Source organism: Chenopodium quinoa, unplaced genomic scaffold, assembly GCF_001683475.1.
Source record: "Chenopodium quinoa cultivar QQ74 unplaced genomic scaffold, ASM168347v1, whole genome shotgun sequence".
Classification (NCBI taxonomy): domain Eukaryota; kingdom Viridiplantae; phylum Streptophyta; class Magnoliopsida; order Caryophyllales; family Amaranthaceae; genus Chenopodium; species Chenopodium quinoa.
This window is the reverse complement of record NW_018744593.1, coordinates 2,681,545-2,704,392: the sequence shown is the minus strand read 5'-3', so window position 1 is coordinate 2,704,392 and position 22,848 is coordinate 2,681,545. Positions and strand designations below refer to the sequence as shown.

Below are 22,848 nucleotides of genomic sequence, written 5' to 3'. Positions count from 1 at the left end.
AGCTATGCCCTTGTGGTTGTTGAGTTTCTAAAGTGTGCTCATACTTTTTCAAAATTATAAGTTGTGCCCTCCAAGTTAAGTTGTTTAATCATCCGTACCCTCTGACGTTAGTAATTGTAAGAAAAATAGAAAGTAATAATAATCGGATGAGAAATAAGAAAAGAAGTACGCCGAGATTTTGACATATCAATGGTTGCTTTTTGAAGAATGAAGAAAAAGTAGATGAGAAAATTTGGAAAAAATACTTAATGTTAATCCCTTTATATAAGTCTAACCCGATTTGGGCTTGAAGTTTCTCTCCGGGTAATTAATAGTTAACACAATTATTAACATTAGGTTAACATTAGAGAGTACGATTGAATAAACACTTTAAGTTGGAGGGCACATTCTGTAATTTTGAAAAAGTATGGGTACATTTTAAAAACTCAACAATCACGATTAAAAAAACCCAAAAAAAAATTGAGAGATTAATACGGAGTACTTCATTGTTTTTTTTTTTAAAAAAAAAAAAAAAAAAAAAAAAAAAAAGGGAAAAAACGACGTATGTACACTCTTACGCTGCAGTGCTGCACCCTTCTCTCTATCTCTTCCATTGAAACACACTTTGAATTCTCCATTGAAGCGGCTTCTGAGCTTTCTCAACTCCTTTGAAACAGCTTCTGAGATAAGATTTTTATCTTTAATCATTAATTACTAATATCAGTCAATGGTTTAGTTTCACACTTTCATTGATTTGTGTTCAGTAATTTAGGGTTCTTCTAAGGTGAATTATTGAACTATTGATTATAATCTCCGAAGTTGTGATAGATTATAACTAGGAATTTTGTTGTTAGAATTATTCTATGTGCAATATACATCGATAATCTTAAGCAAGAAGAATTTATCCGTATTTTCAAGCCTAATTTGAGTCAAACTCGGTTGCTATTGTGTTGCAGACTTTTGTGTATAACCCTTTAATGTTAGGACTGAATTATGAAAATGTACCTATTATCTTGGCGGGTGCCCCTGTTGCCCATGCTCATCGACGGGCCTGGTTTTAGAACCCGAAAGGCCGGAAGATTTTTTAGTTGTTAATTTATTCTAAACAGTTTGGTAGGGATTAGGGAAGGATTACTTTGTTTGTATCATGTTTTATGGAAGAAGTAATCTCTTTTCAGTTGTTGCTAGTAGACCTCGGTTTTGCTCTCTTGGGCTTGCCTCAATATCCTCTCTACAGCCTTTCGAACCGAACATTGCGACCATTCCTGGATGTATTTCCTTCTTACAGCTGTTTGCTAAGCACTCCAATTTGTACAAAGGCAAAGAACTTCATTCATGGATGCTTCGACACGACCTTTTGGGGTCTCCTTTATCGATTACGAGCCTCATAAACATGTATTCTAAGTGTGATCACATGTCCTATGCATTGTCTGTGTTTTTGACATCCAAAGATATTCATAATGTTTTTACATACAATGCAATCATTGCGGGGTTTGTTGGCAATAATTTAAATGATGAAGGTTTTGAGCTTTATGTGGATATGAGGCATCAAGGTTTACAGCCAGATAAGTTTACTTTTCCTTGTGCAATTAAGGGCTGTTCAGAAGTTGTTGAAGTGAAAAAGATTCATGCTTTGTTGTTTAAGTTTGGGTTGGAATCGGATGTATTTATTGGCAGTGCTTTGGTCAATTGCTATTTGAAATTCAGGGCTATGAGTGAATCTTATAATGTGTTTGGTGAGTTGCTTGTGAGGGATGTTGTGCTTTGGAATGCTATGATCAATGGTTATGTTCATATTGAGGAATTTGAAATGGCTTTGGAAGTATTTAGGAGGATGAATGAAGATGGTTCTATGCCAAATAACTTCACCGCTACAGGGGTTTTATCAGCCTTGGCTATGAGTGCGGACATTATTAACGGACGTTCAATGCATGGTTTTGTAATAAAGAAGGGTTATGAATCGGTTGTTTCAGTTTCAAATACATTGATTGATATGTATGGGAAATGCAAATGTGTTGATGATGCCTCAAAGATCTTTGAGTGTATGGCAGAAAAGGACTTATTCTCATGGAATACAATTTTAAGTGTTCATGAACAATCTGGTGATCAACATGGAGCAATGGAACTTTTCCACAGGATGTTAGACGCTGGTGCTAGACCTGATTTAGTCACTATTACAACAGTACTTCCTGCTTGTTCTCACCTGGCTGCTCTGTTGCATGCTAAGGAAATCCATAGGTACATGATTGCCAATGGGCTTGGAAGTAGTAAAACTGTGAGTGATTTTGACCACTTGCTGGTAAACAATACTCTTATGGATGTGTATGTAAAATGTGGTAGTATGAGGTATGCATACATGGTTTTTGACAAGATGATTTACAGAGATGTGGCATCTTGGAATATCATGATCATGGGATTTGGCATGCATGGCCAAGGGAATGAGGCATTATCTATGTTTGACTTTATGTGTGCTGAAAAAATAGCACCAGATGAGGTGACATTCATTGCTATTCTGTCAGCTTGTAGTCATGCAGGTCTTCTAAGGCAGGGCCGTGAATACCTTTCACAAATGGAGTCTGTATATGGTGTGGCTCCTACTATTGAACATTATGCATGTGTGGTTGATATGCTTGGTAGGGCAGGGCAGCTTGATGAGGCTTATGAATTGTTATTGACAATGCCTATTGAGAGTAATGCTGTTGTATGGAGGGCTTTTTTAGCAGCATGTAGGCTCCATGGAAATTCTACTTTTGCTGAAGTTGCTGCCAAGCATATGTATGAACTTGATCCCGAACACTGTGGAAGTTATGTATTAATGTCAAATATTTATGGTGCTGCTGGTCAATATGAAGCAGTGTCAGATTTAAGATTGACTATGAAGGGACAAAACATAAACAAGAATCCTGGTTATAGCTGGATTGAGGTCAATAATAGTGTCCATATCTTCGTTACTGGTGACCAGAACCATCCTGAAGCAAACTCAATCTATGCCAGTCTAGACTCATTGATTGCTCCTCTTTGTGAGCATGGATATGCTCTTTCTGCCCTATAAACAATAGTAACTTGTTTTTTCTCAGCGGTGAGGTACAATTGAAATTTTTCTTGAATATGCTGGTTAGATGAAGGTGAGGTGGTAAGTCTGGTTCATTGTTTAAATTTAGACAACTGATAAAGCCCTTTGTTATGTCTTTGTTAAATTTGACTTTGTTTGGGTTGCTAGGCTAGGGACTGCACTTATGGAATGGCTTTGAACTGACTTAGTGTATATCTGGCAGTGCCTATTTTGCAGCATATTGGAAGAATGATCAATGATATGATTTGGTTGATTCTGTAAGTTACTATTATGTATGAACTCTTTCGACTTAGTGTTCTATTTTTGAACTTGTCTGATAAACCTCCCAGCGCCAGCACAAACCAGTTTGGTCTTTGCAAAAATTTGGCCTCAGCTTGTAATCAAACTGTTCTTTGAAAGAACAGACCTTATTATGGGTTGATGAATTTACTTATCCTCTGCCAATCATAAGTCATAATCAAAATATCCTTGGGATGAAGGGAATTTTGTTCTACTTGTTTGTTTATGTTTTTTTTTTTTTTTTTTTTAACTTTAAATAATGCTTTTATTGTTTGGAAATATGTATTTCCTGTATTAAATGCTTAATTATTTCTAAACTTGTTCAGAAACAGATATGATCTTTTTTCTTCACTGCTGATTAATTTTCTTCAGTCTGAGACAAATCTGATGTTTTACTTGTAGTTGTTAGCTCTAGCAATTTAGTTGAAGATTTTGGTAAACTAGCAGCTCTTAGTCAGCAATTTAATAAGGAGTAGCATTTTGGAAATATAAAATAACATATGAGGGTATGTGTTAATTGAAACTGCTATGAAAAGATTAAATGGAGTTTACTATTCTCCAATATAAGCCTTCAAAATGCTGAATTTGTATTGCGCTTATAATAACACTTTGGAAATTAGCTTTTCTAGTTCCAAATTACTTAGTGAATATGCTATCCAGCGAAAATCTTAACTAAGGTTTTAATTTGGTCAAAAGCCTCTTAATTTTGTACTTCTTATGAAGTATGTGTTTTGTAAGATGCTAATCGCCATATATAGGGGTGTACATTGGATGGAATAGATTAGGCTTTCCTAAATCCAATTTTGGTCCAAACCTTTTAGTGTTACTATTGGACTGTTAACATTGACTTATCTGATAACTAATGCGACAGATTGCCTTTGGATTTTACAGTTTTCCCTACGGCTCTTGCAACGGCATTGGATATCAATCTGAGCAGTGTATCACTTTTTTTCATCTCTGTTACATTTTCACTTTGGTATGTCTCTTATACTTGAAATTTATGTTTGTGCAATATGGTTTTATCCCTCCATTTTCTCACCCCATCTTAATACCCAATGAGCTTATCTACTTTGTAAATGTTCAAATTTGCCCTGTAGTTTGCAGTGTAAATCCACCTCTCTGGTATTTCTTCTTGTCTTTCCTTTAGAGTAAGCATTATTTTGTCACATTACCTTCCCTCTCCCCTCCATATCATCTTCTTTTCGGATAATGTTTTCGTATATTCCTATGTTCTGTGCTGGAAATAATCTTTTTAATAACTATAAGATGATGCATTAGATAAGTTTGTCTTTTACTTTTGTCCTGGCTTATAGCTGCATTATTCACATAAGATAAACTTTAGATAACATTATAGCGGCTGATAAACAAGATTAATTATCATCTCATTGCCTTACCCTTTTCTCAGGTCTTCAAATTTCAATTTAGAAATTAAGAAATTTTGTCAAAAAAAAAAAAAAAAAACAAAAACATAATTTTAGTAGATCTTCGAAGCTCCTATGATGTTCGTAATTAGTTAAACAACTTAGTAAAAATCAGTAAGTTCCTGTCGATTTGGCTTGGCTGTCGATGTTTTGTTATTGTAAGAAGTAGCATGCAGTGAATATCTTAGAGTGTGATTTTGTGTCCAGGAAGAAAAGAAGAGTGAGCTGTGGATACACAATCCAGGTTCAGTAATCAAATAAAGCATTCTTGCCCAACCTGACAGTCCATTCCACAATTACCATGCAAGGGCACTTTCATTATGATTACAGACGGTAGTAGCATAAAGCATCCTAGTAACAAATTGCAAGTGTTTTAATGTCAATGTTCTCTTCATAATCCATAGGTACCAATCCCCCAATATACAACATCTTTACGTTTTGAGCATCTGTAGTCAATTGGGCCTATTTAAATGATGAAGCAGATTGGTGTCTGTGTTACCATCCCCATTTAAGAATGTTATAAGCAAAATTGTAGAATATTTAAAGTCAAGAACTTAGAAGACCAATTGAGGGGGTTGGGGGGGGGGGGGGGGGGGGAGGATGTGTGACATGCTTGAAGTGTGCTTTATACCATTAAATCTATTCATTCTTTGTTCTGCCTTCAGACTCTTACATACGCATCTGAAATTATCTGATATTGTTACCTGCTGAGTGTTCAATCAGTAAATGTTGTTTATTATACTTGATTGAATAAATGTTATTTCTGCAGCATTGATGTTGCTAGGAAAGGCTAGCATTTTTTTTAGTTGTTGGAATATTGTTTTGCCATTGTTCTCCATAGATTCTCTCGTACTGGTATCATATACCATGTATTTATCAATCGTCAAATTTATCTATTTGCTTGAGGTGTTTGGGTTTGTAGAGTTAGATTTCTTATTAAGACAAGCAATTTATCAACTTATATGTATTTTGAATAGTTGCGCTGTGAAACCACAACTCTTCCCTCCTTTCTCTATGCTGCTGAAACATAAACAAGTCTCAGAGATATTGTCAATGCTTAGGAGGTGTAAGCAAATTTAAACTAACATTGCAGTGGGAAAAGAAGGGTTGATTGGGTAAGCATATATTAATAACCAAAGAGGACAATATAATAAGGAGAAAAAAAATTAGCAAGGTGTACTTTGAAGTTAGGAAGGATAGATTGTAAATCTTTTGTTATAGCTGTCTGTTTTAACAAGCCTAATGTTGCCTTTTTCGTACTTCAGGGTCCAGAACTCAAATGTCCAGATGACATGGTTATTCCTGGAGTCTTAGGACAAGGGATTACCCCCAACTGTATCATACCTTTCTTATACATGTTCATTGATCGAGCCAATGTCTATTTTGTTCTCAAGAACTTTAGAATAGATATTGAAGATTTGATATAGAATCATAGAAAGTGCTCCACTTTAATTTGTAAATTTGAATTACTTCAACTGTGATTTTGCAATTCATATTGCTGGCTGTAATTGCTTGTTAAAGATTCGAAAATGTCAGATGACAGCCGGGCTGGCTTTCAGCTTACTACGGTCAATAAGTCTGAGGTTGGAGTAGCAAGTTACGATAACGAAGAATCGGCTGTTATAGCTAGCAAACTTGATGTATGAACAACTTTACAGGAAGTTTATGGATTTCAATGTAATCAACAGGAACAACTTTGTTTTTTTTTTTTATTTTTTTTATTACTTTGTAATATGTAAAAAATATATTCAGAGCTGGGAGAAATTTTTCATAGATGCTTCTCTTGCTTAGAAAACAGGGTAGCATGCAACCATTTGATTGGAAGCTATTGACAATTAAGGCAGCAACAGACCAACAGTTAGTGTCTGAGATGCATTTGGGTAATGAGATACATTTGAGTGATCGGGCTACTGCATATTCTCTCGCAGGCTTCCATTGTGCATGTGCATGTGCATATGCCTATGTATCCACAAATCCACATGGTATACTGTGGCTCTTGCTACCTCTGGTGTGAATATAAAGTACGTATTTTCATGATTGATCGAGATCCAAGAAGATGTGTCTGTTTAGATCAAACGGCTATAGTTTTCCGATGTAACCCACTCTTGTTTAGAAGTGTTATTAGGCTTGATGGGTTATTATGGAATGTGCAACATGTCTATTGTAACTCCGGATGTTTGTATTCCCAAATTAAATCCTAGTAGGTGGTGGCTTCCAAGCATCTATATTAGACGTGCTAATTTCATTCATAATCTCATTTTGTGTGATTAACCGGTATAAATTACCCGATTAGAGACAAATATGCATAAAACCAAAGTAGAGCATAATGGCGATACCATCTTTACAATTTCGAGTTGTTCTTTCTTGCTAATTAAGCATATAACATATAAAATGACCTAATTAAACCAGTTGAACTTGCCAATTTGGCAATTAAGAACAATTGGACATAAAGGGAGATGCTTCAGGTTTACTAAAAGATATACTTGTATTTAGAAGTTATTCCATCAAGAGAAATATTATCATGGTGTTGAAGTAACTTTGTATCGTACCATTCAATGAATGTAAAGCAAGCAACTTTGTATTATATTATTACAGACCAAACCCCAATAAAATGCAATTTTGACGTTCGTCAAAACTTTATAGTTAAAAGTGTTTAGGTTTAAATACTACTTCCTCCGTCCAAAATTAATATCGAGGTTAACCTTGAACAACTAAATTCGAATGGAGTAGATTAAAATTACAAGAATACATACAATAAGCGGCATTAAAGGAAACATTAATAGGATAGAGGCTAATTAGTTCCCTTGAAGTTTTTGTTGCTTATAAAAAAGGTAGTGCAAAGCTGTTGGTTGATCACTAAGGCAGCAACAATTAGTAGTAGAGATGCAAATGGGTGTTTGTGATCCAATTCCTTCGCATACTTTCTTGCAAGAATTTGGGGTGCATTTGCCTATAAATCCACAAGGCATGCTCATGCAACCTCTTGTTTCTGAATTTCCAAGCCAAAAAATAAAAATAAAATAATAAAGCCTTTTTAGAGAAATGCAATAATAATGCCAAAATGTACAAATTTACTGAGTTATGAATCATATATGCTTAATTATGAGATGAAATATTAGTTTATAATAAGCCTGAATTTGAGTTAAACATGAATTTGAAATCTTTGATAAGATTTGATGTATTGCTTTTGGTAAAATTTGCGTTTTCTTGCTATGTTAATAAAAAATATTAGTGTGATTATCAATTGTAGTTGTTTTAATGAATAAGTACGGTCAAAACGTACAAGTTGAATAAAATACAATATGAGAACTTTAAATACAATATTTGCGCGTGGCAAAAATAGAAAGACACAAATTAAATTAGGACATAATAGGAAAAAAAAAATGACAATAAAAAAAAAAAAAAAAAGCAAAACAAATTAGAACTAAGGAAATATGTATTTTCTTTTCAGGTTGCATAAATGGACAAATTAGATTGTTCATTAAGACCATTATACTCTTCTAATATAAATCTTTTTGTTCTTCCCACTAACATTTTCTTAGAATAAAAAGAAATGGAGGGAGTACAAAATACTATGCAACAAAAAGTAAATATTTATTAGAAGATTTAAGTTACCTGATGAGAGAAGAAAGCACAAGACTAAAAGGATAGAGACCAACGTTGAGTTCTTCATGCTTTCCAAATTCAAGAAGCTGATTTTAAAGGCTAATTTTCTACGTAAAACAAGAGTAATAATGAATAATCATATACATGCAAAATGAATCTATTTATAATTGTAGTAGCTTCAATCAATAGGAATGCCATCAATCTGTCTTAAACTAATAAACATAATTAAGAAAGGTGTGTGTACGTGTGAGGCCCAAGGTTTTATATTAATAAATTTTAGGAAAATTGTCAAGAATAACCCTAACTTTGCTCCGTCCGCCCAAAATAATTCCAACTTTCGTTATCATATCATATCATATCATATCATATCATATCATATCATATCACTAATAAATAAAGTCGGTCTCGCAGCCAGGCCACGAGACAGCGACACTTGGCATTCCAGTTTTTCGCCAAGTGTCGCGCCACGTAGGCGACAAATAGTTATTATTGTGACACATATGATGCTAAGTAAGCGATTTTGAATAGATTTTTAAAGACAAAAAAGTTGTATAGAGTTTTATTATCAATATACTTCTAATATTTCATATATACAAAATTAATCATAACTTTTAATAAATATCTTATAATTCGGTATTATTTCCATCATAAAATTCATTTTAAAAAGTTTTTTAAAATAAGATCCATTTATAATATATTTAATCACAAACTTTTATACGTAACTAGCCAAACCATGTCACCAACTATTACAATATCAGAGTTACTTCGTTAGTGCTATAGGGGTTACTTGATTAGTGTTATAGTGGTTACTCAATCAGTGTTATAGATAGGGGTTACTTAGTCAGTGTTAAAGGTTACTTGGTTAGTATTACAGGGGTTACTCGATCAATTTTATAGGGGTTACTTTGTCCGACAAGATGGTGTGGTTAGTTGCATACAAAATGCATTGTTATTTAATTTATTTTAAAAAAATATTAGAGAATCAGTAAAAAATAAGTTTTAATCGGTAAAAATAGTATTAGTTTGGTAAAAATACTTTTAATTCAGTGAAAATAATTGAAGTTTAATAAAAATAATTTCAAGTCAATAATAACATAGATATTTATTTACAAACAAAACTATACAAAGTACACTCCATATGATATCGTATGTCCAAATATCCTACATTATCAGAAAGAATTATTTGAACGTATTTAACATTCAAGTAAAAATGCTATCTTAAAATTTTATGAACCATCTGGGCATCGTCCGGGCACAAAACTAGATAAAAATATTGTATAGTGTTTTATTATCGATATACTTCTAATATTATAGATATACAAAATTAATTGTAACTTTTAATAAATATCTTATAACTCAATACTATTTACATCATAAAATTCGTTTTAAAAATTTCTTTAAAATAAGATCAATTTATAATATATTTAATTTATTTTAAAAATTATAGAAAGATAAGTAAAAATAAATTTTCATCAGTAAAAATAATTTTAGTTTAAGTTCAATAAAAATAATTTCAAGTCAATAACAACATAGATATCTTATTTTATACTATTTGAATACAATAATACTTTTTGATAAATTAAATATATAATTTTTGAAATAAGTACTCTATTATGTAAATAAGTTATATGATATTGTATGTCTAAGTATCCTGAATTATCAAAAAGGATTATTTGACCTTATTTAACATTCAAGCCAAAAATTTTATACTAAAATTTTATCAACCATCTGAACATCACCCGGGCATTGGATAGATTTTTTAAGATAAAAAATGTTGTATAGAGTTTTTTATCACTATACTTCTAATATTTCATGTATAAAAAATTAATCATAACTTTTAATAAATATCCTATAACTTGATTTTATTTCCATCATAAAATTTGTTTCAAAAAGTTTTTTAAAATGAGATCCATGTATAATATATTTAATTTAGTTAAAAAAATAACAGAGAATCAGTAAAAATAAGTTTTAATCTGTAAAAGTAATTTTGGTTTGGTAAAAATACTTTTAGTTGAGTAAAAATAATTTAAATTCAATAACAATAATTTCAAGTCAATAATAATATAGATGTCTATTTACAAACAAATCTACAAAAAGTACACTATTCTATAATTACATAACCGTATTAATGAACATTCAAGCCAAAAAGTTTATCCTAAAATTTTATCAGTTATTCGGGCGTCGTCTGGGCACAAAACTGGTTTTTAATAATTCCAACTTTATACTTCATTCGTCCAAAACAATCCCAAATGACCGGTGACCTGTTAAACAAGTAATTTTTTTTTAAGGTTTAATTTTATTTTTATAAAATAAAGAATTAATATTATTATTAACTATGATCCTTTTTTCAAGTTCTTATACTACTATATTGTAGACACTTGATTGTGTCTCCCCAAAAACCAAATCCAATGATGAGTATTTTTTACGTTTTGATTGACGAGTTCGGTAAAGAGTTGAAGAGTCTTGTGAAGTTCCCCTTAAGCCTTGACCATATTCTAACCTTTCCTAAAATGTTTTAATCCAAAATCATTTATTTCGTGACTTTAATCCCAAAATCATTTATTTCGTATCCTTAAAATCATTCATTTCGTGTTATAAGTCCAAATCCGACTTAAAACAAATAAGTTATGGCTAAAATATTAAACCAAGCCCAAACTAGACCTAGGTCCACCTTACCTACAACCCAATTGATCATGTGATGGTCCAAACACTTTATTTCCAATCCTAAACTCATTAGGATTCCTTAGGAGTTTCTAGAATCCTCTAGAAGGTTCTAATTTATCCTTTCCTAAAAGATAAAGATTAAAGGAGTTCAAAGCCGAATAAAACTTCTCATATGATAGTCCTTATCCCGTCCAAATTAAAAGACGTACGGATATATTTCGTTAACCCAATTCTATTGGAAATCAAACTCCGTATGAACTATCGCGGCGCGATGGTCCTGTCGCCCTGCGATGGTCTTATCGCGCCACGATGAACACTGTCGTACCGCGATGGTCTTATCGCGCCAAGATGGACACTGTCGCGCCGCGATACTTCTATCATTCCGCGATGAAACCTGTTTTATTCCGATTCAAATTCTGATATTTTCTAATCGCTAAGACTCTATTTTTTCCTAATAAGTAGAGGTCGTTTCTTCCCGTTTCAGATCATGGACAATAGCCATCCACAACCATCATCAATCATCACAATCATCATAATCATCTATTCTCTCTCTTGATTGCAATGTTCTTAGCCTTAGCCTAAACACATCCTTGATACATCTAAATCATCCACAATACCTCCTTCGCGAGATTTGAATACTCCTAACCATACTCGACGTTGCCTTCGACCTCGACGTGAAAGGTTGATAGTTCTGAGGGTTTGGTCCTAAATCTCTATTTCAATTCATATATGATTTATTTACTTTATTGATTTAATCTTTCTTGAAGGTTACTAACGTGTGTATTGTTTTAATAACAAGAAAATCGAAGCATCGAAGTGAGTAATTCAATCACCCTCATTATTATTCTTTGATTTTGGAGTAGAAATCATATTTACAATATTATTTTAATTCCTAGTATCATGTTAGGATGTCTTTATGATTCCTAGTATCATGTTAAGGATGTTTTTATGATTTCTAGTATCGTATTTAGGATAACGCTTTGATCTTATTATTAGTGACATGGTAAGATTTGTTATTAATCCGTTTAGTATCATGCCTAGGATCTTACTACTAATGGTGTTTTGATGATGTTATTATGATGATGATTGTTGTATTAATCATATGTTGTTTGATTATTCATGATTTATTGTTATTGCTTGATCACGCTCCTTTTTGCAGATTTAAAGGGAATTTGTACTCGAAATCACGCCTAATAAATAGAAGCCTCATGAGATTAAACAATTGAATAATAGTACCTTAAAAAGAGGACATTCTTTTTTTGTATATCACCATATGTGACTATCATCTATCAATCTATCAATAGTTCATTACTAATCGTCTCACTTATGTATGTAGGTATGATAAGTCATCGATAATTATTCAATTTAGATTTGGCTCCAACATAAATATTACACAAGAATTGATTGAATGAGAAAACTAAATCTTCGCATTTCGTAATAATTAACCATGCAATATGAGAAATGACACATGAATGACTTGATATCGACCCAATAATAAGGTAAAAATTCAATAATTACTCTATTTTAAAAATGACCTTATTTGGATATTGAATTTGGTCAACTCGACCAAAATCTAGACAAACATGGAAAGGATTTGAATCGGAATTGACCAAATACTGAATCGACCTTATCTTAATCAAACCGAACTTGACTGAACTGAAATCATCCGAACCGAAATCAACCCGACTCAAATTCATCCGACCCGAAATTAACCCGGATAAACCCGTTTTGAACCCGATTCGAATTTATCCGAACCGAACATGAACCGATCTGGAGTTGACTCGACCCATATCCGACCCGGACTCGATAGACTATGACGAATACCTGAACCGAGTTAAAAGAATAATTTTGACCCGAACAGACTCGTCTCTTATAGACCCGACCTATACTCAATTCAATTATCCAAATTGACACCTCTAGAGATAACCACCCATAAATTCGAGCACTTTATCTTAGGACATGGGGATACATATGTGAAAAGCAAGGCGAGATAGAATCATAGAAAGGTCATATTCTACAAATATTTTTTTATCTACTACTTATATGATTTAATTATCTCTCGTTTTTAACCGAAATCAAAACATATTTTACCTAAATTTTATTAGAATACAAACCCATTTTCTCTTTCACTTTTGTTTATCTGATTTTACTATTCTCATATTGTAACTCCCTTTAAACACTTGGTAATTTCAATGATAAATCTATAACTTTATACTAAAGGCAAATTTTGGGATGGCACATGTCATCTTCTAATTAAAAAATTTTCCGCCTAAATGATTTTTTTTTTGTCAAATATTAACTTCTATATTTCAAATCAAATTTCTTCCATATATGTTCTACCAATATATATTTTTATATCTTTCTTTTCATTTTTTAAGAACAATATCTTTCTTACCATTTTTTATTGTGTACTCTGTATTAAAATAGTAATTTTCTATAAGACTTCAAATTATTCTTTTTTGTATAATTTTATGCATATGTTGTACTTTGTATTTTATTTTCAAACATAAACCCATCAACAATTTTCGATGAAAAAGTAAAATAAATGAAGTTGTAAAAATTTATACTTTTATTAACATTGCACCTCATTTTGTAAATATAATACAAATATGCAATATATATCCTAAATAATTTATCAAATTATATATTTATACATAACTATGTATTTTTGTATTTAATATTATAGGAATATTAGATAAAAATACCCATTGACTATAATCATAACAATATTGCTAATAATAAAACAAAAATTAAATTCTCCACCATTCACTAAAAATGAAACAAATAATCAATTAAATTACCCATGTGCCTATCAAAGTGTGGGACTTAAGTGTATTGCAAGCGCGGGTATTAACCTTGATTTTATTTATTATAAATAATGAAGTTATTTATTATGTACAGTAATATAATTCATTTTTATAATTAATTATTGTAGTAATAACTAAACATTGTCAGTCGCAATAAAATTTTGTAAAAAACATGCATTGCACGGGATTTATACTAGTATATAAATAAATGTTGGTAGTTCAATGGTCTCGTGAACTTGTGAATGTCAAACTCATCCTAAACTATATGGAGTTGAATGAAAAGGTGAAATTTGTGGAACAAAAGAGAAATTTGCCTTTTTTTTTTTTAGTTCTAAATCTATAATTGCTTGATGGAGGTAATGTTGTTGATTGTAGTGCTTCAAAGTAGTGGGATGCGCGCGAGTCTCTAACTAATGCGACTCAATTCCTATAGTTTAGTTTAATTAGTAGTTTAGTGGGTTTGATTTGTTAAGCAAGTGGTATATTATTAGGACTGTTGTTAGTGGGTCAATGGTCATAGGCGTTAGTAGGGACGTGGATTTTTGCTTTGCTTATTTTTGTACCATGTATGTGTTAGTTATTAATATCTAGTTCTTATAATTTTTAGAAAAAATTTACTTTAATAATCTCTGTATTAGGCGATTTACTTTTAATAATCTCAAATTTGGATTATTATTTGATAATTCCAACTTTGACATCAGTTTGCCTCCAGCAGTCCCAATGATCGGTTAACTGATGAACAAATAAGTTTATTTATTTAATTATTTTATTTAATGACACGTGTCACATGTTTATTGGTTTAAAAAATTAAAAAAATTATAAAAAAAAAAGTTAAAAAAAAACAGCCTAACATCCTTACCACCCACGCGCAGCACGATTCTATTGCCCCCTGGCGTCGGCCGGCGCCGCCCAGACCCCCCTCCCCGTTCCCCCTTCCATCGTGCCTTCCTCGTCCCCTCTGCTTTTCTCTCTCCTCTGCTTGAAATTAAGGAAACAAGCTTACAAAACTCAATCGTAAAACAAAGAAATTAAAACCCAATTGAGATACAGCTACTTTCAATTAATTCTAGAACCCAACATCAAATTAAGCAATGCGATTTCCTTTTTTATATATATATATATATATATATATATATATATATAATAGATCATGTGAAAACAAGTCTAAAGCTAAAAACTAAAAATAGATAATCTTAACCATTGAATTTTAATCAACGGATGAGATTATATCCTAAGGTTATAATCGAAATTCGATCCCCAATTTTTCTCTCTCTTTCCTCACTTTCTCTCTTATCGAACAACAATGGCGTTGCGTAGATTCATCAACAAGCTTCGAGGTGTTACAGTGAAGGAAGTTCCCGGCAAGGTGAAGTCTATGCTATCTTTCTCCTACCTCAAGGAATCATTTGCCAAAGGAATCGACGGTTACCATGCTAAATACATCGAGACTGATTCAATCACGCCTCTTTACCATGTTTGCTTTGGTGGTATGGCCTTCTCTTACCTTGTTGCTCTTCCCGAGGAACGTCGTCATCTTGAGCATGCCCAAAAACATGGTCATTGATCTCCCTCCTTTTTCAGGTAATTAGGTTTTGATTGTTTGAAATTGATTGTAATCAATAAACTTTATTTGAGCTATTTCATTCTTAATCGAGTTTCATATGAGTGTAATTATGTTATAATTCAACTTAATTTCATCGTTTGGCATTCTCGAGCTTCAATTGTATTTTATGTGTAATTTTTGCTCGACTTTCTTCCGGTTCTGAATGCAATTGTATTTTCGTTTAATTTTGTATTTTCTAATTGGCTGAATTGTTGATTGTTGGAGGTTGAATTGCTGATGTTGGAGTCGGTCTTTGGTGGCGAATTTTTGGAGCAATTGGTGGCCGCTGTGTGGGCGTCCGATAGAGATGCGGCTGCTGATGTTGCGACTGGCTGCTATGGTGGTTATTGCGATAGCTGGTCATGTGAATTGGCGGAGGTTGGTTGTGGATTTGGAGGGTGCGAGGTGGATGAACTACATGGATGGCTAGGCGAATTAATTAAGGTGGCTGGTGGTTGTTGTGGAAACGCATAGCTACTGTGTGTTGTTGTTGGGTTGTGCTGAAATAGGAGATAGAAGAATTAGCCCGTATAAAATCCGCCCGCAAGCAGCTCTTTGTGACTAAGCAATCTGACCAGTCAATGAAGGATGGTGAAGTGCTAGAGAGTACAAAGGAAGGGGAGGTATCCTCTGTGAGGTGGTGGTATGGCATGGAGAGAGGTGGAAAGGGAAGCTCCTGCAAGCCCTGGAAGCAGTGGGTATGCTGGGGAGAGAGGTAGAAGAGATTGGAGAGAGAGATGGAGGTTTTGTCAATGGCATTGTTGATTCTCAACCAGCTTGGGCTCCCAGCAAGCGACATGTCAATGAGATCTCTATCTCAATCACTGCCCTTTCAATTACTTCATCATCATCATACTATTTACTTATAGTATAAATGTATAATCATATCAATTTGAAAAAGTGCTTTTTTGATGATTATGCATTTCTTTGATTAACAATTAGTTTTTCGGAACCCAAAGATAGATGTATAATCTAGGATAAATATGTTTGTTTGTGGGTATTGGTTTACGGAGGGAGTAGTATCAAGCATGAGAAGAAATTCATTAATGTGTTGGCATTGTTAATTAATCTATCAAGTCACAATGTTTTGGTGTGTGAAACTGTTGATGACCAATTGCGGTATGAATATGTAGGATGATGCCTCTGTTTCATGGATTTTCAGCAACATAGTGACCTTATCTTTGTATATAATGACCTTTATGTAAATGTGGTCAAAATTGATATATTTACCCTACTTTTGTATATAGTGCTTCTATGAGAATATGATCAAAATTGATATAGTTACCTTATTTTTGTATATAGTGACGTTAATGTAAATGTTGTAAAAATTGATATAGTTACCCTATTTTTGTATATAGTTACGTTATTTTTATATATAATGACTCTATGTTTAAACCGTTGGATCTTGTTAGTAATAATGGATGGTTGAGATTTTCTGTTTTTAGTTTTCATCATAAGTCTTGTTTATATATATATATATATATATATATGCAAAATTAGACCATGTTTGGTAAATGGTTTTTTGGTGTCTTTTTGGTTAGCTTTTGGCTTTTTTACGTGGTCAAACAGCCAAAAAAAGTGTTTGGTAATTGGCTTTTCATTCAGCGAAAAAGCTGGCTTTTAAGCGAAAATGAAAAGGCTGCTTTGACTAGCTTTTTTTGTTGGCTTTTGCTTGTTGGCCCACAAATTATCTAATAAACAGCCAAAAACTAAATTTACCAAACACTTTCATAAACAGCCAGCTTAAACAGCCAATTTCAAAAGCCATTATAAACAGCCAAACATTCCAGCTGGTCAAATAAGCCAAGTGAATCAGCCAACCGCCAACAACCATTTGCCCAACAAGGCCTTAATCTAATAGATATATTATCCTTACAACCTCAATATAATTGCAGCCAATTGATTTAATAGATTAGAGAAATTTAGACCCCAAAATCTATTAAAAATAATTGGATTCAGAAATAGGAATTAACGGGGAAGGTTACGATGGTTAGGGGGAGGGGGTTATGCGCCGATGTTAGGAGAGAGGGGTCTTGTAGGGGGTCAGGCTGGATGTGGGTGGCATGGAGGTGGCTGGCATAGGGAAGGGTGGTTGTCGTTTCTAATTTTTTTATTTTCAATTTTTTTAAAAGATTTTTTTGGACCAATCCCGTGTTGACACGTGTCTTTGTAACCAATAATAGCATGTTGTTGACCACTTGTTGACAGGTTGGGACTGCTAGAGGCAAAGTGATGTCAAAGTTGGGATTATTAGATAGTAATCCAAAGTTGGGATTATTAAAAGTAAATCGTCCAAAGTGGGGATTATTAAAAGTAAATCGTCCAAAATTGGGATTATTAAAATGAATTTTTCCTAATTTTTATACATGAAAATGAAGATAAAAATGTTTAATTTCAAAGAAAAGTTTGAGACTAATAAGGAAAATAGAATTGGAAGGGGGCAGATGGATGAGAGAAGAGCTATTTCTGTTCCATAAAATACTGCAGTAAAGCTACACACTTCTACTCAACTTATACCAATTGATACACACTAGTTTCCTTTTGACACTTGTTATGAACATTTTTTAGGCCTAAGTTCATACATCAACCCTAACTTTGTGAGATGGACACCTTATCCATCTAACTTGACTGAACAAACAGCATAGCAGCCACTATTGAGCTTTGATCCAAGTGCCACCAAATACGAAAGAAATTTAAATATTATCATCCTCAGAATACTAACCCATTGGTGCCACTATTGTTGCTTAGTTCTAAATTTCTAATACCAAAGCCAACACCAGAGAGAAGAGTTGGACCTCCTATATCCAATTTTAGAGGCATATTCTGCACCAAACAACAGGAATATCCATCTGAGTAGCTAAGAAAGGCTGGCTATGGAGCTCAAGAGCCCGAGCTTCTGGTTTATTCCTCCAGGGGATACCAAACTGCCAATATAGAGAGCACTCAGATTAATCTTCAGGCCATATGATGAACCTGCACAAATTCTAGGTAAAATACACAACCTTCATCAGTCCACTGTCAAATCGCACACTGAACATCTCAACTCTCATTGAAATGCCACTAATGTTCCCAAATAAGGTTCTAAACTTTTGTTGGCATACAGACACCATAACGCAGCCATCAACAAACAAGCCGGAAGCAGCCATAACAAGCTTGACCTCGAGAAGTTATATCCATACATCCTCAAATAATTACATGAGAAGCCACGCTCATTTAAGTGGGAGCCTGGCTTACCAGGTGATAACTTGCCTCATGTGTAAAGCTAGACTCAAAAAGGGCAAACGAACTTGCCAAAATAACTGAGTTTTCCATGTTTGGTTATAGCTGATTACAGGATATGATGGTAATAGACTAACCTGGATCCTAGAGGAAATTGGTATGGCATATTAGTTGATTAAGATTAGCTTGGTGAGGAAGGCAAAGAGTGAATTAGAGGTGACAGAGGGAAGGAGGTTAGAAAATTATTAAGTGAATTATTGTTATGACAATATACAGCTAGGAACTAGAGGTGAAAAGCAGCAGGTCAAAGAGAGAACAGAACAAGGAATAGTAAATGATGATCCAAGTAATCACACAAAACAACCTCCTTACTTTCGAAAGGTACGGGCTCTCCCTCAAGGAAAAATTAAAAGGAAAAACTCCCAGAGTTATATTCAGCATGCAAAACAGATTACAATGCATCTATATTTAAAGGCCTCTAACAGAACTCTTCTTCCTAAGCAACCCATAACAAAACTCCTCTTGCCAGGCATCTCATAACAAACTAGTGTTGAATTACTACTCTACCCTTAGGTAGTTTTAACCACCTTTGGCACCATTTCTTGCAGGAATAAGTGAATAAAATAGGAAGCTTCTGGTTCCTTGCATATACCCTCTAATATTCATTATTCTTCCCATTTAGAATCTTTTAGTGAGATTAAAAAAAGTCAAAGTGGGAAGAACAAAAAGGATTCAAGATAGTAAATCTAGTAATGTAGTAGGGAATGTCCAACCAATCAAAGGAATGTGATTATTGAGTGAATTTTGTTTTGTTAGGTAAGAGAATCAGAAAATTATTTAGTGAATTCTGATTTTGTTAAACTTTGTAGTACGGAGTGTCCAGCCAATCAAAGGCCTGGGATTGTATACCAATAATCAATATTCTCCCAAATTCCTTTATTCTCATTTTTATATTTCAAATCTTCAGTTCTTATACACTGGATCTATTAAATAAATGTGATTCCATCCACAAGTCACAGCTTGATACTAGTAGTTCAGTCTACTAAATTGTTGTGAATTCAGCTTTTTCACTTGGTGACAAGCCAGCTCAAACAAAAATCAAAATAAATTTCAAATTAATCGGCCTGGTCCATGTTGCATGCTTGGGTATTTTTGCCAACACAAAGTAGGAGCATGACTTCAGCTGCCCTCACTTCTCTGACTAGTGAACTTGAATACTCTAGACAAATTTATAACCTTACCTATTAAAGAGGTAGCCTCGAGCAATAGCTAGCTACCAAACCTTTCATGGTTCTCAGAGAATTATTTTACCGACTGACTAATAAAATTGACTATTATTTGTGTAGGAAAGGCCCAAAGGCAAAAAGCTATAAGATCATGTTAGGGAAGCTTGTGCTCATCTACCCTCCTTTCATTTATAGTAAAACCCAAAGAAGCAAACAAAAATGAGGCTTGACCTTCAGTGAGATCCCTGGCCAATTCTTTCTATGAATACTACTGTCACCATTTACAACTGAACCCATTTGACTAAAGAAGGTAAAGGGTGAAAAGCTACCTATTTGTTCTTCTAGCTATACTCTTCCCCATCAAAGACTTGCTCGAGCATCCACACCTCTTATGGAGTACATAATTGTACCCAATTTTTTTTTTCAAAAATTATACTGTCAATACTGGACAAGTTCAGCTTTTAGTTATTGGGGATTGTGAGTCTCACACAGCAGTCTCTCCAGAAAAACCACCCCCTCAAGTGATCAATATATTGCGGAGACAGCAGCACCATCATAAACCTACAGGCAACATGCTGCACACCTACTTTATCTAAACCCAAGAGAAAGTGGTTGCTATGATACCAGGAAAATTCTTCTGAATCTATACAAAACCCACCATCCCATACTGCACATAGTTCTCTAGAACTTTCACTGTTAACAGTAATTAACATGTTTATTGTACTAGCCACCAATACACAGGCATAAAACTAGAAAGATATTTTCTAGATGTACCTTCTCATTACATTTTGCATTAGTAATATTCCGTATAGGGAGAGCTGGAACCACTCACCAGAGATGATTCTGCAGGTTATCTAATATTTTGTTTTTAAGTTACTCCAAACCTTAAGTAATTACTAGAGTCAGCGTGCCCTCAAAATTCTAAAAGCTACTAGCACTATTCATACCAGTATTGCAAAAAGTTAAAAGCTCTGAAACGACATCAAATCCTTAATACGTAAATCAAAGGTCAGCAAGCTACCAGGAAATTTAGGTGATTGACTGATTGTGCAGTCCCAAAATGATTTGGGGTCTCGTACAAAATTTAGAAATGAAAAATTCAACAGAAGTTCAACTCTATAGTCACTGGACCTTAGAAATTAAAGCTGCATTTCAAATGTCTAGCCTAACGCAGCAACAATGCTTTTATGCAAAGGATTATACATGCAAGTAACTATTCATTTGTTGTACAGAAAGTTCATTAATTAGAGCTTTAAATAACTTAGCCGGAATGCAGCAAAGATGAAAACATGATAAATAGATACGAAGTATGTAACAAACTACACATTTTTGCCAATTAATAGACTACGAAGTAGAAAATAAACGTGATAATGTATCTCTGATTTCAGTGTCGTACATAATTCATATACATACAGCGAATTAATAGCAAAGATTAATCAATTCAATCACCTGGAAAAAGAAGATGAAGAAGAGGAATCAGATATCAACAGAACACCGTCGTGGCCCACCGGATAAATTCCCTTTGGTAGAATTGGATGAAAATGCAACAGACAAATCGTCACAAAAAACCCTAAGAAACCGTCTTCGAGCTCTCCAACCACCAGCCTTAAACCTGACCAACGCCAACACTTGAACATCGAACTTGACGCTACCTCTAGAACGATCATCCTTCAATTTGTTCACCAAATCCAATTCAAGGTAAGCAGAGGAAGCGACAAGCTGAGCATCCATGGTGGTCACGTTCTTAGTCCCCTGGTCAAACGGCGGAAGTTGATTCTGGGAAACCAGCGAGTTTCTGTAGAACAAACGAGCCTCGATTTCGTCGTAGTAGACATGGAGCTTGTGGTTAGGGTTAGCGACGGAAAAGTGGAAGGACCAAGTGCCGGAGATCTGGGAAGGAGAGGTGGAGGTGTTGAGGGAAGAAAGAGTGACAGAATCGACGGTGAAGGATGGGATACGAGGGCGGAGTACGAGCCAAACGATGAGGAGAATGACGCCGAAAATGATGAAAACAGCAATGAGTGCCGCGAAGAAGCGGCGGAAGAAGGTAGCGCGTGGTTGGGAAGGGTAGTATGGTTGTGGCGCGTTGTAGTTTGGATAATAATAGTTGGATTGTGGCGGTGGCGGGTAACCGTTTTGGGGTGGAGCCGGGTACCCGGTGGCAGGGCGTGATTGGTCTGTCATTCAAGGCCGTTATTTTTTTGTTGTTGCAGAGGAACAAATTGGGGGATTCTGATGATGATTGTGGAGAGTGTAATGAGGTTGAAGAGAATAACAACTCATCATGCCAAGGGATTGCCAATCTTTGGCCACTTTGGGTTTTTTACCTTTTGCTTTTCTTAGATTACTATACTAGTATATGTTCTCCATTCTAATATTCTATTAATATTGTGTTACGGTACACATTATTTTTAAACATACATGTGATCACATCTCAAAAGGCTAAGATTAAGACAAGGGAAAAGCATTATAGCCCCAACCTGACAAAGTCCATCCCACAATTACAAATACAATGTAGGGGCACTAATGCACTATAATTATGATTACAGACGATAATAGCACTAAGCATCCTAGTAAATGTCAACGTTCTTCTCTTCCTAATTCAAAAGTACCGATCCCCTGATATATTACGTCTTTACATTTTGAGGATGTACAATAGGAGAAAAAAATTACATGATTATAAGCTCATGTATAGATTGGGGACCAATATGTAGATTATGTAGATTTACATTTTGAGGATGTACAATAGGGCAAAAAATATAATCTATATTATCTGCATATGAGCTTATACGGTGCAGTTGTATATATAGTCATGTAGATTATGTATTACGTTACTAGTGTATACAAGTTGATTAATAAACATGGATTGGAGATTTAAGATAGAGGTGGGTGATTTCGATGGGGGTCGGTTGTTTTAGTTTATTTACAATGGTATAAAAATTAATAAATATGGATTGGAGATTTTTCAGTA

The 22,848-nt window shown here is 34.0% G+C and overlaps 3 protein-coding genes across 11 annotated transcripts; 2 read left to right on the top strand and 1 right to left on the bottom strand.

Moving 5' to 3' along the window:
• Positions 1 to 505: 505 nt before the first annotated feature.
• On the top strand, positions 506 to 6,973 carry LOC110699657 (pentatricopeptide repeat-containing protein At3g14730-like). Of its 7 annotated transcripts, none has more exons than XM_021877176.1 (4): positions 506 to 3,104; positions 3,255 to 3,309; positions 4,223 to 5,156; positions 6,018 to 6,973. In XM_021877176.1, the coding sequence occupies exon 1, from the start codon at positions 1,127 to 1,129 to the stop codon at positions 3,029 to 3,031; it is 1,905 nt and encodes a 634-aa protein (XP_021732868.1). In that variant the 5' UTR covers positions 506 to 1,126; the 3' UTR covers positions 3,032 to 3,104; positions 3,255 to 3,309; positions 4,223 to 5,156; positions 6,018 to 6,973. The 7 variants fall into 7 exon arrangements, with proteins under 7 accessions (XP_021732868.1, XP_021732866.1, XP_021732867.1 ...); XM_021877174.1 differs by having other exon boundaries at positions 3,200 to 3,309; XM_021877175.1 differs by having other exon boundaries at positions 506 to 3,112.
• An 8,050-nt stretch (positions 6,974 to 15,023) lies between these two features.
• Positions 15,024 to 16,721, top strand: LOC110699656. The gene is made up of 2 exons (XM_021877169.1): positions 15,024 to 15,410; positions 15,658 to 16,721. Exon 1 carries the CDS (start codon positions 15,133 to 15,135, stop codon positions 15,391 to 15,393), a length of 261 nt encoding a protein of 86 aa, XP_021732861.1. The 5' UTR covers positions 15,024 to 15,132; the 3' UTR covers positions 15,394 to 15,410; positions 15,658 to 16,721.
• Positions 16,722 to 17,852: 1,131 nt separating this feature from the next.
• On the bottom strand, positions 17,853 to 22,292 carry LOC110699655 (NDR1/HIN1-like protein 10). 3 transcript variants are annotated; one of them, XM_021877167.1, is made up of 2 exons: positions 21,327 to 22,292; positions 17,853 to 18,416 (listed from the first exon to the last, which is right to left on the bottom strand). In XM_021877167.1, the coding sequence occupies exon 1, from the start codon at positions 22,059 to 22,061 to the stop codon at positions 21,354 to 21,356; it is 708 nt and encodes a 235-aa protein (XP_021732859.1). In that variant the 5' UTR covers positions 22,062 to 22,292; the 3' UTR covers positions 17,853 to 18,416; positions 21,327 to 21,353. The 3 variants fall into 3 exon arrangements, with proteins under 3 accessions (XP_021732859.1, XP_021732860.1, XP_021732858.1); XM_021877168.1 differs by having other exon boundaries at positions 17,853 to 18,405; XM_021877166.1 differs by having other exon boundaries at positions 17,853 to 18,356; positions 21,327 to 22,291.
• Between the last annotated feature and the right edge of the window lie 556 nt (positions 22,293 to 22,848).

Coding starts and splice junctions, on each gene's coding strand:
- LOC110699655 (XM_021877167.1), bottom strand. CDS start 22,061: ATGACAGACCAATCACGCCCTGCCACCGGGTACCCGGCTCCACCCCAA.
- LOC110699656 (XM_021877169.1), top strand. CDS start 15,133: ATGGCGTTGCGTAGATTCATCAACAAGCTTCGAGGTGTTACAGTGAAG.
- LOC110699657 (XM_021877176.1), top strand. CDS start 1,127: ATGTTTTATGGAAGAAGTAATCTCTTTTCAGTTGTTGCTAGTAGACCT.